The 14,011-nt window shown below is 37.1% G+C and overlaps 1 protein-coding gene across 2 annotated transcripts in view; it reads right to left on the reverse strand.

Moving 5' to 3' along the window:
- Positions 1–848: 848 nt before the first annotated feature.
- LOC117315972 (probable flavin-containing monoamine oxidase A) overlaps positions 849–14,011 on the reverse strand; it is a 32,545-nt gene continuing 19,382 nt past the window's right edge. For both annotated transcript variants that reach the window (XM_033870451.1, XM_033870450.1), the window contains 7 exons: positions 13,697–13,854; positions 10,582–10,671; positions 8,563–8,650; positions 8,235–8,335; positions 6,365–6,544; positions 1,929–2,113; positions 849–1,256 (listed from right to left, as the gene is read on the reverse strand). In XM_033870451.1, the coding sequence (XP_033726342.1) occupies positions 1,139–1,256; positions 1,929–2,113; positions 6,365–6,544; positions 8,235–8,335; positions 8,563–8,650; positions 10,582–10,671; positions 13,697–13,854 (920 nt within the window). In that variant the 3' untranslated portion in view covers positions 849–1,138. The remainder of the gene's footprint in view (positions 1,257–1,928; positions 2,114–6,364; positions 6,545–8,234; positions 8,336–8,562; positions 8,651–10,581; positions 10,672–13,696; positions 13,855–14,011) is intronic.

The following is a 14,011-nucleotide window of genomic DNA, read 5'->3' on the forward strand; positions in this document are numbered from 1 at the left end:
AACTTTTTTTTTTAAAAGTCTACCCATCAAAAATGCAAAACCTTTTCTAAAGTCTACCCTTTCGACAAATGCAACACCTTTCTTTTCCCCCCCTTCAAAATTTCAAAAAAACCCCTCACAAATTTTAACAGCTGTTCTAAAGTCTACCCATCACAAATTCACCAGTCTGTTTCTAAAGTCTACCCATCGAAAAAATGTCGACAAGTTGTTCTAAAGTCTACCCATCGAAAAATGTGCACGTTTTAAATAGCTGTTCTAAAGTCTACCCATCGACAACTGTCAATACACTCTGTTCTAAAGTCTACCCATCGACAACTGTCAATACACTCTGTTCTAAAGTCTACCCATCGACACATGTCAACACAGTCTGTTCTAAAGTCTACCCATCGACAACTGTCGATACACTCTGTTCTAAAGTCTACCCATCGACAAATGTCGACACAGTCTGTTCTAAAGTCTACCCATCGACAACTGTCAATACACTCTGTTCTAAAGTCTACCCATCGACAAATGTCAACATAGCCTGTTCTAAAGTCTACCCATCGACAAATGTCAACACAGTCTGTTCTAAAGTCTACCCATCGACAAATGTCGACACAGTCTGTTCTAAAGTCTACCCATCGACAAATGTCGACACAGTCTGTTCTAAAGTCTACCCATCGACAAATGTCGACACAGTCTGTTCTAAAGTCTACCCATCGACAAATGTCAATACACTCTGTTCTAAAGTCTACCCATCGACAACTGTCAATACACTCTGTTCTCTAAAGTCTACCCATCGACAAATGTCGACACAGTCTGTTCTAAAGTCTACCCATCGACACATGTCAACACAGTCTGTTCTAAAGTCTACCCATCGACAACTGTCAATACACTCTGTTCTAAAGTCTACCCATCGACAAATGTCGACACAGTCTGGAATTAAAATATAAAAACATAGGACAGAGAGGGAAAAACTAGAAGGTTGATTAAACTAATTATCACAGTTTTGCAACCGGCCAGAAGATCTGTTTTAGTCTCTTAAAGTCTACTTAACAAAAGAGTCCGAGAAAAATCCATTTTTTTCAAAGTGCACACTTAAATGATTTCTTTGATCAACGTGCATATTGAAGAACCTAATATCTTTCACGAAATCGTTTCATTTGCCAGACTGTAATATATTTAAGACCTCATTGGCAGCCCGTTTGCCTGCCTCAACTGCTCCACTCATGTTTCCGTCCCATTCAAGGGCTGTCTCAGTTCCGGCGAAGTGTATTCTAAGAAACAAAAACAGATTGATGACAACCCAGCTAGTTTTTTTTTTTTTTTTTTTAAACTATGGTTAAAAATGAATTTAAAACTGCAGACAAAAACAGTACAACGTAAAATTGATCACAATGCCGACAATGTCCCGTATTCAAAATAAAGTGATAATTGGTCCAAATATGAAAGCTATTATAACATACTACGTGTATGATGGAACTGTAACAAACAATCATATGTTTACATCCGGGGAAACAAGTTGATAACGTTGATTTAAATATGTTTTGGTATTTAATCGTTTTCCATACTTAACATTCTACAATGAAATTGTTATAGTTTTTTTTTCATTATTGGCAAACTGATAAAAACACACCTCACAGTTTCTGGATGTTTTCATTAATTTATTATTATATTAGTACATACCTGTCGGTTTCTGAATGTATTTATTGGTATAGATCTGTCGGTTTCTGGCTGTTTTTAATAAACATTGGTTTGCTAATCTGAATGAATCAGTTTTGTTATTTTGCTGTATATTTTACAAGTTATGACCCTGGTTTTAGGGGTATAATTATGAATGCAAATCTACCATAAGATGCGCAATTTCCTACGAGAAAGCCCTCGTCACTTTCGGATGGGTATACCTTTCTATCATCCTGCAATAAGAGCCATCAATGCACATTGCTTACCGCATAAATTTTCCTCCTATTCCTTCTTCAAAATATTTCATGGCCCCTGTCCCTAACGATGCCAGCGCGCCACCGATAAACTCCTCTTTACTCCAATCTTTCTCGCAGTAATCGAGAGGCTCCAATGCTTCTGTTCCATAATAAGTTGACAGAGACTGTAACACGGCTGTGCGTCTGACCTCTTCCTGCAACACGACAACACGATACCTTCAGTAGAGTTATGACTGTTTTTATGTAAATACTACGGAAGCGTATTAGGGCCACATGTAAACTTTTTTATTTTTAATTTCCACACTTTAATGTGTACATTATACACTTTAATATGTAAATTATACACTTTAATCTGTTAATTTTACACTTTAATCTGTAAATTATGCACTTTAATCTATAAATTTTACACATTAATCCGTAAAATTTAATCTTTGGCCTTTCATTGAGTCATTTCGATACTCTGAGAGGTCTTCGAGATCAGAAGATAGGCTATTTGACCTTGTTGAAAGCAATATACATGAGGCGAAATTGAGTATTTTATCGAGGGTTAAAGTAAGTAAAAGCCAAAGAGTAAATTTTACAAATTAACGTGTATAATTTACACATTAAAGTGTAAAATTTACAGATTAAAGTGTATAATTTACAGATTAAGCGTAAAATCTACACATTTAAGTGCATAATTTACAGATTAAAATGTAAAATTTATAGATTAAAGTGTAAATTTTTACACATTTAAGTGTATAATTTACAGATTAAAGTGTATAATTTACACATTTAAGTGTATAATTTACAGATTAAAGTGTATAATTTACACATTTAAGTGTATAATTTACAGATTAAAGTGTATAATTTACAGATTAAAGTGTCAAATTTACACATTAAAGTGTATATTTACACATCAAAGTGTGGAAATTAAAAATTAAATTTTTTTTAAATGTGGCCCTAATACGCTTCCGTTAAATACAGTCTGGGACAATGTCTTCACTTTGATGATCTAGAGAGGGTTATTGTTTAGTGTCTCTCATGTAACGTCTCTGTAGTGTAAATATTATAAAGAAATGAAATCCTTATCTGTATATTAATAAAGATAAATAGATTAGAACTTAGTTTGATATTATTGGTGCAAATTACAACAGCAAAAGGTAATGTGTGCTTGATATAAAACAAGTACGCAAAATGTGTGTTGTTCTTCTTAATCTATTTACGGGTCCTATCCACTTATTGTTCGAGACAGGATGAATTTGTAAACTGAAGCCAAAGCTTCTATATTGCCTGTATGTCAACGAAGAAAGGATATAGAGATACTATTGTAAAAAAGGCACAAATATTTCTACTGGGTCAGGATAATGTCCGGGCTAGAAAGAAACAAAAACATCTAATATTTATCCCATTGATCATGCATTGCGGGTAGGGCGTAGGAATTTTACCATTTCATGATCGTAAGAAGAAACTCCATTTTGAAACTTGTCATTTCTCCTAATTGTAAACAATTTTATTCTTCTTGATATCTCCTTGACAATCCTACAGTTTGACATTTAGCTGAGCGTTTGCACCTGACAATCTGAATTCGGATTCTATCCCCTAGCCGAGTAATACAAGAATCTCTAAAACGGAAGTTACTTTTCGTAGTGATATGACTGGTTCGTCAGATGTCAGTATAATGAGACCAGCGATGTCAGAATAATGAGACCAGTGATGTCAGTATAATGAGACCAGCGATGTCAGAATAATGCGACCAGTGATGTCAGAATAATGAGACCAGTGATGTCAGTATAATGTGACCAGCCATGTCAGAATAATGAGACCAGCGATGTCAGTATAATGTGATCAGCCATGTCAGATAATGGGACCAGTGATGTCAGTATAATGAGACCAGCGATGTCAGAATATTGCGACCAGTGATGCCAGTATAATATGACCAGCGATGTCAGTATAATGTGACCAGCGATGTCAGTATAATGAGACCAGCGATGTCAGTATAATGTGACCAGCGATGTCAGTATAATGAGACCAGCGATGTCAGTATAATGTGACCAGCGATGTCAGTATAATGAGTCTAGCGATGTCAGTATAATGAGACCAGCGATCTCAGTATGGTCTCTTCTCTACTCGTTACCTCATAATTTACCTTAGAATATACACTTAGCTTCAGAACTTCGATGCACGTTTCATCCAAAATTAAAAATGACCACGCCAGCAGCGCTAGCTACTGCTTCCGATATGATATGCCAGCTCTACTAAACCCACAACTCTATATGGTAATTCATTAAAGGCCATGGTTTCTTATTGTAAACATGAATCAATGTGTAAGTTACCCCAATGTAAATACACATCGATGCAGGTATGGAAAAACACACACAAAAAAAAAAAAAAACAATCTGTATGTATACCACAACCTCCCAGACCACACGCACTACACGTATGTATCTCACACACAGAGAAAGCCGTCCTTAAGTGATCATAGCTGTTGATAGGACGTTAAACAACACCATACCAAACCATTCCAATAACGATGTTGGGTAGGGTAGGACTATGTCTTTTAAATTAATATTTTAGAACGCAATGTCGCGTGCTACCGAACCTAAACGTGATTTGTTAGGCAATCGTGACGGATGCACTTATTATTCATAGTATCTGTGCATATCTCATACATGTTCTTTACACAGCATCAACCAATCAGCTCGCACACAGGGGAGACCCCCCTGTTGGTAGGACGTTTATCTTTACGACCATCACTCACCATACGTACGAAAGTGTCCTTAATAATACATTGTACCTGCTGCTCATTCAATGAGGCGACTTAATTTGGGATGTTTTCTAATAAATTTTAGGACAGACTTTGTGCATGGTATCATCACAAAATGTCCGTCAAGAAAAGACACAAAATGTGACCTTTGCCTCTGACCCGGTAGCTTTCAGTAAGCTTATGTCGTCGTGAATTCTGACTAACTTAATTATGTCATAATAAGATGGTCATCAGTAAAATATACTAAATACGACCATTACATTTAATTCGATTAAATTTGACCAAATAACCTTGACATTAAGTCAGGTACTTTTTGTTTAATTCTGAAAAAAACGTTGCCTCATGATGTCTTTACAAAATGTTCACTAGTCAAAATGTCCCTAAGTAAAATATACAACACCTTACCTCAGCCTCTAACCCAGTGACCTTGACCTTTAGTCAATCGACTCCTTGTTTAATTTTGCCTTGCTTTGCTTCCTTCATAAAATGTTCATCAACGAACTGTTAAAAAAAGGACCTTTGCCACCATGACCTTTATCTTTGGTCAGCTGACTCTTTGTTCAGTTTTGAACTAGGGGAACCTATCATTACATTTTGAGAAAAATCATCCCACTTCTTCTCAAGGAAAGCAATAACCAATTTAAATGTCAATATCCAAGATTCCATATCACACTCAAAATTTAGAAAACTAGGATTGTTCACCGGACAAACGGACGGACGAACGGCTAAAGTCGACTTGTGGGGCGGCGAAGTGTTTTGTCTGTCAACAGCACAAGTCGATCAGAATTTCAAATTCTGTTTTTATTTCCTTTCATTCCGTCGCTAAAAAAGCACATGCGCAGTGCTCTTTAAAGTTGATTTATGGGTAAAAAATAACAATACTTTAAAATTCGTCTCTTATAGGCGACGAAGATATTTTGACCCAATAAATCGGTGATTGCACCCTAAAAGGATGTTGAGTGAGTACAGACTGACGACAGGCCACGGACGAAAGGCGATTTGAACAGTCCATAATATGTTGATAGATAGATGGTGGGTTAATCAAATGCTTGTTTAAACGTTATCATGTATCTCCTTAACAGATTCTGTCCATCACAACATGAGATCTTACATCTGATTAGATTTTGGTGGTCATCACCCAGACGCTGCACAGGCAGGGCGTGATAATTGCACTTGCTGCCCCCTATCGCATTGTCGTAAGAGACGACTAAATTTGGCTTCAATATAGTTTCTTTCTAAAAAAAACTTCATTTTCCTAATGTCTCTCTTGACACTGCCTCAATTTTGGCCTTTAATTGAGTGTTCGCCCCTGTGAGAAAGGTTTTAGTTTTTGTCCTCTGACTGCACAATCATGTACCAGAGTCTAGACATCTATAAGAATGATAAGTATGATGTGACCATGTGGAATGTCCTGCTGGGTGTGTCCGGCCAAACATCACTTAACGCAATTAACAGCCTTCCAAATAGCAAGAGCTGGTCCATATGCTATGTCATGGGTTTCTAGACAAAACTGTACTGATTACTGAGGTGAAGATATATTTGTATGAGGCCCCCCCCCCCCCCCCCCCCCCCCCCCCCCCCCCATCACTTTCATGACATAGTTTTAATGACGATAGCTGTAGATAAACAATCCAAAATTATTTGATGGTTAACATGAAGACGTGTTTTAATATGAGTACTGGGATAAATGGAGACTAACCGTTTGTTGCCCCCATTGACGGGCTTGTATTCCCGCTATAAACACCACGAGCGCGGGGCTCCCTGTATGAGACGTGGCGTCCAGTGTAACTGTGATAGGCCCATTATCACATCCGGGTACAGTGCTCGGTCCACCATTCGTTTCTATCTCGCCAACAAAGCCCTTTCTGGTCCAAAAATCCTTCAACAACCAACAAACAGTTAGTTTAAGTCAAAATTCTTTGTCACGTTATTTCCCCAGTGATATTAAGTATAAGTGTACTACACAGTCATCCTCGCTGTATCACGAGGAGGAAAACATGAATAAACTGTAGACTCTAAAACACAAACATACACTACACACATACACTACACACATACACTACACATACACTACACACATACACTACACACATACACTACACACATACACTACACACATACACCACACACATACACTACACACATACACCACACACATACACTACACACATACACTACACACATACACTACACACGTACACTACATACATACACTACACACGTACACTACACACATACACTACACATAAACTACACACATACACTACACACATACACTACACATACACTACACACATACACTACACATACACTACACACATATACTACAAACGTACATTACACACATACACTACACACATACGCTTCACATACACTTCACACATACACTACACACATACACCACACACACACTACACACATACACTACACATACACTACACATATACACTACACACATACACTACACACGTACACTACACATACACTACACACATATACTGCACACGTACACTACACACATACACTACACACATACGCTAAACACATACACTACACATACACTACACACATACACTACACACATACACTACACACATACACTACACACATATACTACATACATATATTACACACACACACATACACTACACATACACTACACACATTCACTACACATACACTACACACATACACTACACACATATACTACATACATACATTACACATACACTACACACACACACTACACACACACACACTACACACATAGACTACACATACAATACACACGTACACTACACGCATGCACTACACACATACACTACACATACACTACACACATTCACTACACACATACACTACACATACACTACACACATACACTACACATACACTACACACATACACTACACACATACACTACACACATACACTACACACATATACTACATACATACACTACACACATACACTACATACATACACTACACACATACACTACACACATACACTACACATATACACTACATACATACACTACACACGTACATTACACGTACACTACACACACACTACACACATACACTACACACATACACTACACACATACACTACACATCCACTACACACATACACTACACACATACACTACACACATATACTACATACATACACTACACACGTACATTACACATACACTACACACACACACACTACAAATACACTACACACATACACTACACATACACTACACACATACACTACACACATTTACTACATACATACACTACACACGTACATTACACATACACTACACACACACACTACAAATACACTACATACATACATTACACATACACTACACACACACACACTACACACATCACACATATACTACATACATACATTACACGGTTTCACCACACATACATTACACACATACATTTCACACGTACACTACACACATAAACTACACACATACACTTTATACGTTCACCACACACGTTAAACAATACAAAGGAAACAAATCTAAATGTCATCCTTCCATGACTCATGACTAGAGCCTTTACCTCCTCATACGTCACAATGATTTTGATGTAATCTCCGAACACGTATCTCTTGTTGATTTCTTTTCGCTCAACCGGAAGTAAAGGTTCAAATGTGATTTTATCTAAAAGAAAAAAAATCAAAGTAGATGTAATACTATTCAAAATGTAGTATTTAGGTTATTATGTCAGGTTAACCGATGACGTTACACATCATATAAAATAATGTTATTCCCCAACTGTTTGACAGAATGAAAACTGATATTAAAACAATAAAAATAATATGATTATATAAGGTTATGTGGTATAATATATACCAACTGTTGATAAACTTATATCCGTGTTTACCTACCTACAGCTGGAGGTGGAGTGGCGAGGATAAGTCGCTGGCCTGTTACTTGTAGACCATTTTGACACCAGACGATCACTTTATCTTCATCCTGTAACATAATCAACATTTCATTCTTTATCGATTGTATGTGTGTCAATAACTCTAGCGCGGTTAGCCATTATCATGGTTTAATATAACTTGACATTCCCAAATTCTATTCTTCTTTTCGCATATTACTACCTTCCAACACCAGTACTTTTGGACAGTAGCTAATCCTGGTCCGACGTAAACAATAAAAACGTATACACATAAGTATACAGATACGTATTTGAGGGACAGTGTCCATTTTTCATGAGATATTTTCCGTCCCATGATTTTACTGTCGGGGAGAGGTCACAACAAATTGAAATTTAATGGAGTACTAATCGTACACGGATGGCATTTCCACATACGACAGCGTGGTATTTCTTATCATTCACTAACACCAATACTATATTCTATAACACCTTTACTTCTCATACACCAGACAATTTCTACTTGCGTTTTCTTTTAGTTTATTTCCGTGCCAAATATTACACCTATAATATTTATTTATGGCAATGTATTACTGTATACATTTTAATGTCACCATTATCATTATGTATTATAAAATGAACACATATATACCAATTGAAAATTTTCACGGTCACTGAAACTTTAATTCGACAAAAATGAGTGAATATGAGCTAAACTATCGATCCGTGTGTTTGTTCTGTACCAAAATTTATAATCAAAGGGCCAAAGGCCCTGAGAAACGTCAGGGTCTGAGGTCATATAAGAAATTTAAAATTGGATTTTATAGTCAGACAGTTACATTTGTATCAGATGAAATGTCTTCATCTGGCCCTGGTATTCCTATTCTATATATATTCAAGAAAACTTGTATAACATATATATTAGCTGACAACTTTACAATAGCTGAGTATAGTTCTTTCCCCATTTCTTTAATGCTTGTGGAAGATTATTGATATACTCCTGAATCAGTAAAGCTGCTTGTAAACTTTGAAAAAGAATCAACTGAACGACAAATCGGTCTAAAGATAAAATCCAAGATGTAAACAGCCGAATTTTTTTTTTTAATTTTATTTATACTATAAGTCATTAATAAGACCTATCAAACATCTATTTTATGACTCGTAGTAACACATTTTCACTCCGATAGAAAACTGCGGTCGCGTTGTCCGACGAGACATATCTAGTTTTGACACCGACGCCAGTACATCAGTCACGGATCACAATCATTAGATTCATTTCAAACAAAAATAATAACCTTATTTAATAAAATCCTCTCGAAAAACGGCAATGTAGTTTGTTACAACTTGCCCTCAATTCCTGGTCATATTTCTTGCGTATTCTAGCGACATACAAATGAATATGAAACTGCGAACGGTCGTTGGTTTAGTTACAGTAGACATAACCGCCATTTTGGCTGACTAGTGATGAGTCACGTGACAGCTGAAGTTATCTCGTGGAATGCTCGGGTGCATTTGACTACGTAAATAGGATTGGTTTTAAGCTATCAGATGTTCCTGCATATGAACTCAGGATGAACAGATGTGGAAAGTTTCTCTGTGAATGCAAGTAAATTTCCACGACGATCAAACTGATTTTTCTACTTTCGTTTTCAAGGCAGTATCGAGACAGAACTACGTAATCCTACGCCAACAAAATTGCATATACTGACGAGGAAAAGGGTTGATATTTATACTCTAAAATAGTCTAGAACACCAAATATTCACATTTCATTTTAAATAATTGCAGTAAACACGGTTTACATCACTTAAATTGAGTCAATAATTGCTATCAAAATAGGAACTATATTAGGCTGCGGATGTATATCATTTGTATGACAGAAAAGAGGAATAGTTAGCCGGAACAGATCTGTCAGTAACAACATTTTCCCACCACGCCTATAACGGCAGGTGCCAAAGGCACCCTGACGTTAAAAAATGGTCGCTCTCCGTAAAATGCATTAATACATGTAGTACTTTTTATACAAACCTGGCTAATTTTCCCCACCGGATGGTTCAGTAGAACTTTGTCCACACCTACTTTGTCCGCAAGTATTTTCGAAATCTGCTGAGTTCCACCCTGTATATGAAAAGTAACATGAAACACGTGAAGCATGTGAAATATGTGAAGCATAAAATATGTGAGGTATGTGAAATATGTGCCTGTGCCACTGAGAGGAGAAACCCCGAGGAAATTAATTCTTATGAGATAGCTTATAGCGTAGTAGTTCAAACATAGTGTCTATTAATAATACGCCGTTTCCGAGATACTTTTCCTCTCCGGATTCGGCCGGATTTTAGATACGCAAGTCACGTGATTACGTTGTTTAGGGGGGCATGTAAACTTCCGGTTAACGCAAGTGTTAACACAGAGATTGAGTTGTCAAACAAAACGGTCCAACAAAATGCCAAAAAGCTGGTGTGCGGTTCCCGGTTGCATGTCCGACAAGAGGAAAAAGGTCAGTCGGTATCCATTCATGATGAATATCAAGTTTCACTCATTTCCTTCAAAGATTATAATCTAAAACTCCGGCAAAAATGGTTATCCATGATCAGACGACCAGCTGATTATGAACCAGAGTCATGGCATAGGATATGTAGTCGGCACTTTGAGGGAACGAGTGCTATTCCAACTTTATTCCAATGGAATAACTTCAATGAAAAACTACGCCCAGCGGCATCGATAAAGAAACGGGAAGCTGCACAACAAAGCAATGGTAGGCGAGTGCGTATAAACCAAAAACTATCGTCTACTGATAATACATTATTGTATATACATGCACCATATACCATTTCATGTTTTGGATGCGTAAAATATGAACGATATACTGCTATTGATATATGTATTAAATTTGCTTGCAATCCTGATAATTATTAAGATATTATTCTTTGTAATGTTCAAGAAACTGCTCAAAAACAAGCATGCACATTTTATACAGTAATAAAAGGATAGAGTACATATACATAATATGTATATATATAATATCTTACCCCAAGCACCTGTGGCATGCACAGGCCAGGTTGATATGTTTAAAAATGTATATATCATAAAATGTGCTTGTCACCAAAGTAAATTGGAACAATTGATGACTATTTACATGTACATTGTATCTCCTTTTATATTATTGTGATTAAAAATTACATGTTTAATCAAGTTTTCTTTGTTTCAGGTGTGATTTTCATTCGAACTTGACGGCAATATACACATAAACAATGATGATGTACCTTGTAAATGTTCGGACTACCAGTTGATTCCGAGAGGGCATGAACAGACTCAAAGTACAAATGTAATAAACTTATAAAAAAATCCTTTAATCATATCTTTAAAGCTACTTTGACTTAATTTCTCAAACACACATGTATTAAGAAAACTCCGTCAACGAATTATAGCATGCTTCGTATGTCTTTTGTTTTAAGACAGGCAGGATTTCAATAAACTCTATGTATATAAGAGGCCCAGAAGGCCTGTATCGCTCACCTGGTTTTCATGAGATTTGAAATAAGAATGATGCTTAAGTATATTTGTCATTGGTATTGCTATGTCAATATATCATATGAGGTTTTTGTGCCAAAAAATGTATTAATGCATGAAATTAAATTAAATTTTGGGGCAACCCCATAGGGATGCTACCACGCAAATGTTTGTACAATTTTGAATCCCGACACCAAAGGGATGCTCACAGTCAAATATGAACAATATATATTGCTTGGTTTCAGAGAAGAAGGTGTTCATATCAATATAGGCAAATTGCCCCTTTTAGGCCACGCCCCTCTGGCCCCTTGGGGGTCAGCCCTGCCATTTGTACAATTTTGAATCCCCACCCAATAGTGATGCTACCAGAGAAATATGAGCGATATATATTGTTGGGTTTCAGAGAGGAAGTCGTTTATATCAATATAGCCAAATTGACCCCTTTTGGCCCCGTCCCAGAGTCCCCCAGGAGGTCAGCCCCATCATTTGTACAATTTTGAGTCCCCTACCCGTAAGAATGCTTCTGACCAAATTCCGATCAGCGGTTATGAAGAAGAAGTCAAATAACTCAATTGTTGACGGACAGACGGACGCCGGACGCCGGGCGCCACGGTATGGCATAAGCTCACATTGGTCTTTTGGACCAGGTGAGCTTATAAGTGTATATATTTGCACCCCTGACCATCACATGACGCAGTCCTTGCAGTTACGAGGACGTTACATACCGCACAAACAAAAATATATCCATATTCTAACCAACGAATGATGAAACGAGTTTTTGTTTGTTGTAAATATGCTTATTTATTTCATTTTACCACACTCCTTCTGATATTTTTCACTAGTCACTTTTGCTGGTTTGACAAATCAGAACACTTCTTACAAACGACAATGGGGAAAACTAAGATTTGCAAATAGCTCTCCGTCATGTGATATGACGTCATATAATGCAAGAGAGAATAAATAACGTCATGCTTTGGCATACATTTGTGAGCCGTTGACAGGGGACCGCAATAAATTCTGGGGAAGATTGAGCTGCCTCGGTATATTTTGCTTTAAAATGTAATAAACAAAATATTTAGCTGTACCTTCAGTAATACCAAATATATTACACTTGTGTGGCTAATATTTTGATTTTTTTTTTCATCACTGAAATATGTTATTGGAGACTACTGTAATAGAATATATCATGGGTCTGTTCCGTGGACAGGGATATCTCAACCCGAGTGTAAGAGTTTGGCCAGGCAGCACGAGGCTTGCCGAGTGTTAGCCAGCCAAACTCATACACGAGGGTTGAGATATCCTTTTTCGTTGAACAGACCCATGCTTGATTATCTTTCTCACGTATTTGAAACCAAATCTAAGTTTTTATGACAGTTTTTCATCGCTCCATCTTCAATGCTCCTTGCATAAACAATTATGACGTCGTCATTTACGACTTGGTATGATGACGTTACGTTATTGTGACCAGCGTCATATAGCGCGTGTCGGCTGTCCTTACCCCCGACCCCCACCCCCTGTGTAAGATCGATTTATTTTCCCCTAGCAACCGCCAGATAACCCAGTGAAGTATATGAGAAACTGTTACATATCCTCTATATATGTTTTTTTTCATTTGATACTTTGATTTACTAACCTTGACCTTTAACCCCTGCGCCGAGTCCTCTGTTGTCTCGAGCATCGGTTCTAAACCCCCAGACCCCGCTACCGACATCATGAGAGACAGCACGGACTGCTGGGAAGGTTCCATGGACGAAATACTCCGAATGGTTACCCGCATATATTCTTTGGCCGCTTAAATGAAACATGACATATTCTTTAAAAAAGGTCAAAATATATCTGTAAAAAAACAGAGAACGAGTATCAACAGAATACCAGGACAATGTTACAATGAAATTTCTCTAAACAGATCACGCACGTTATATAGATATTAGACCGGTTTAGGGAGGGC

This window comes from Pecten maximus, chromosome 17, assembly GCF_902652985.1.
Source record: "Pecten maximus chromosome 17, xPecMax1.1, whole genome shotgun sequence".
NCBI classification, from domain to species: Eukaryota; Metazoa; Mollusca; class Bivalvia; order Pectinida; family Pectinidae; genus Pecten; species Pecten maximus.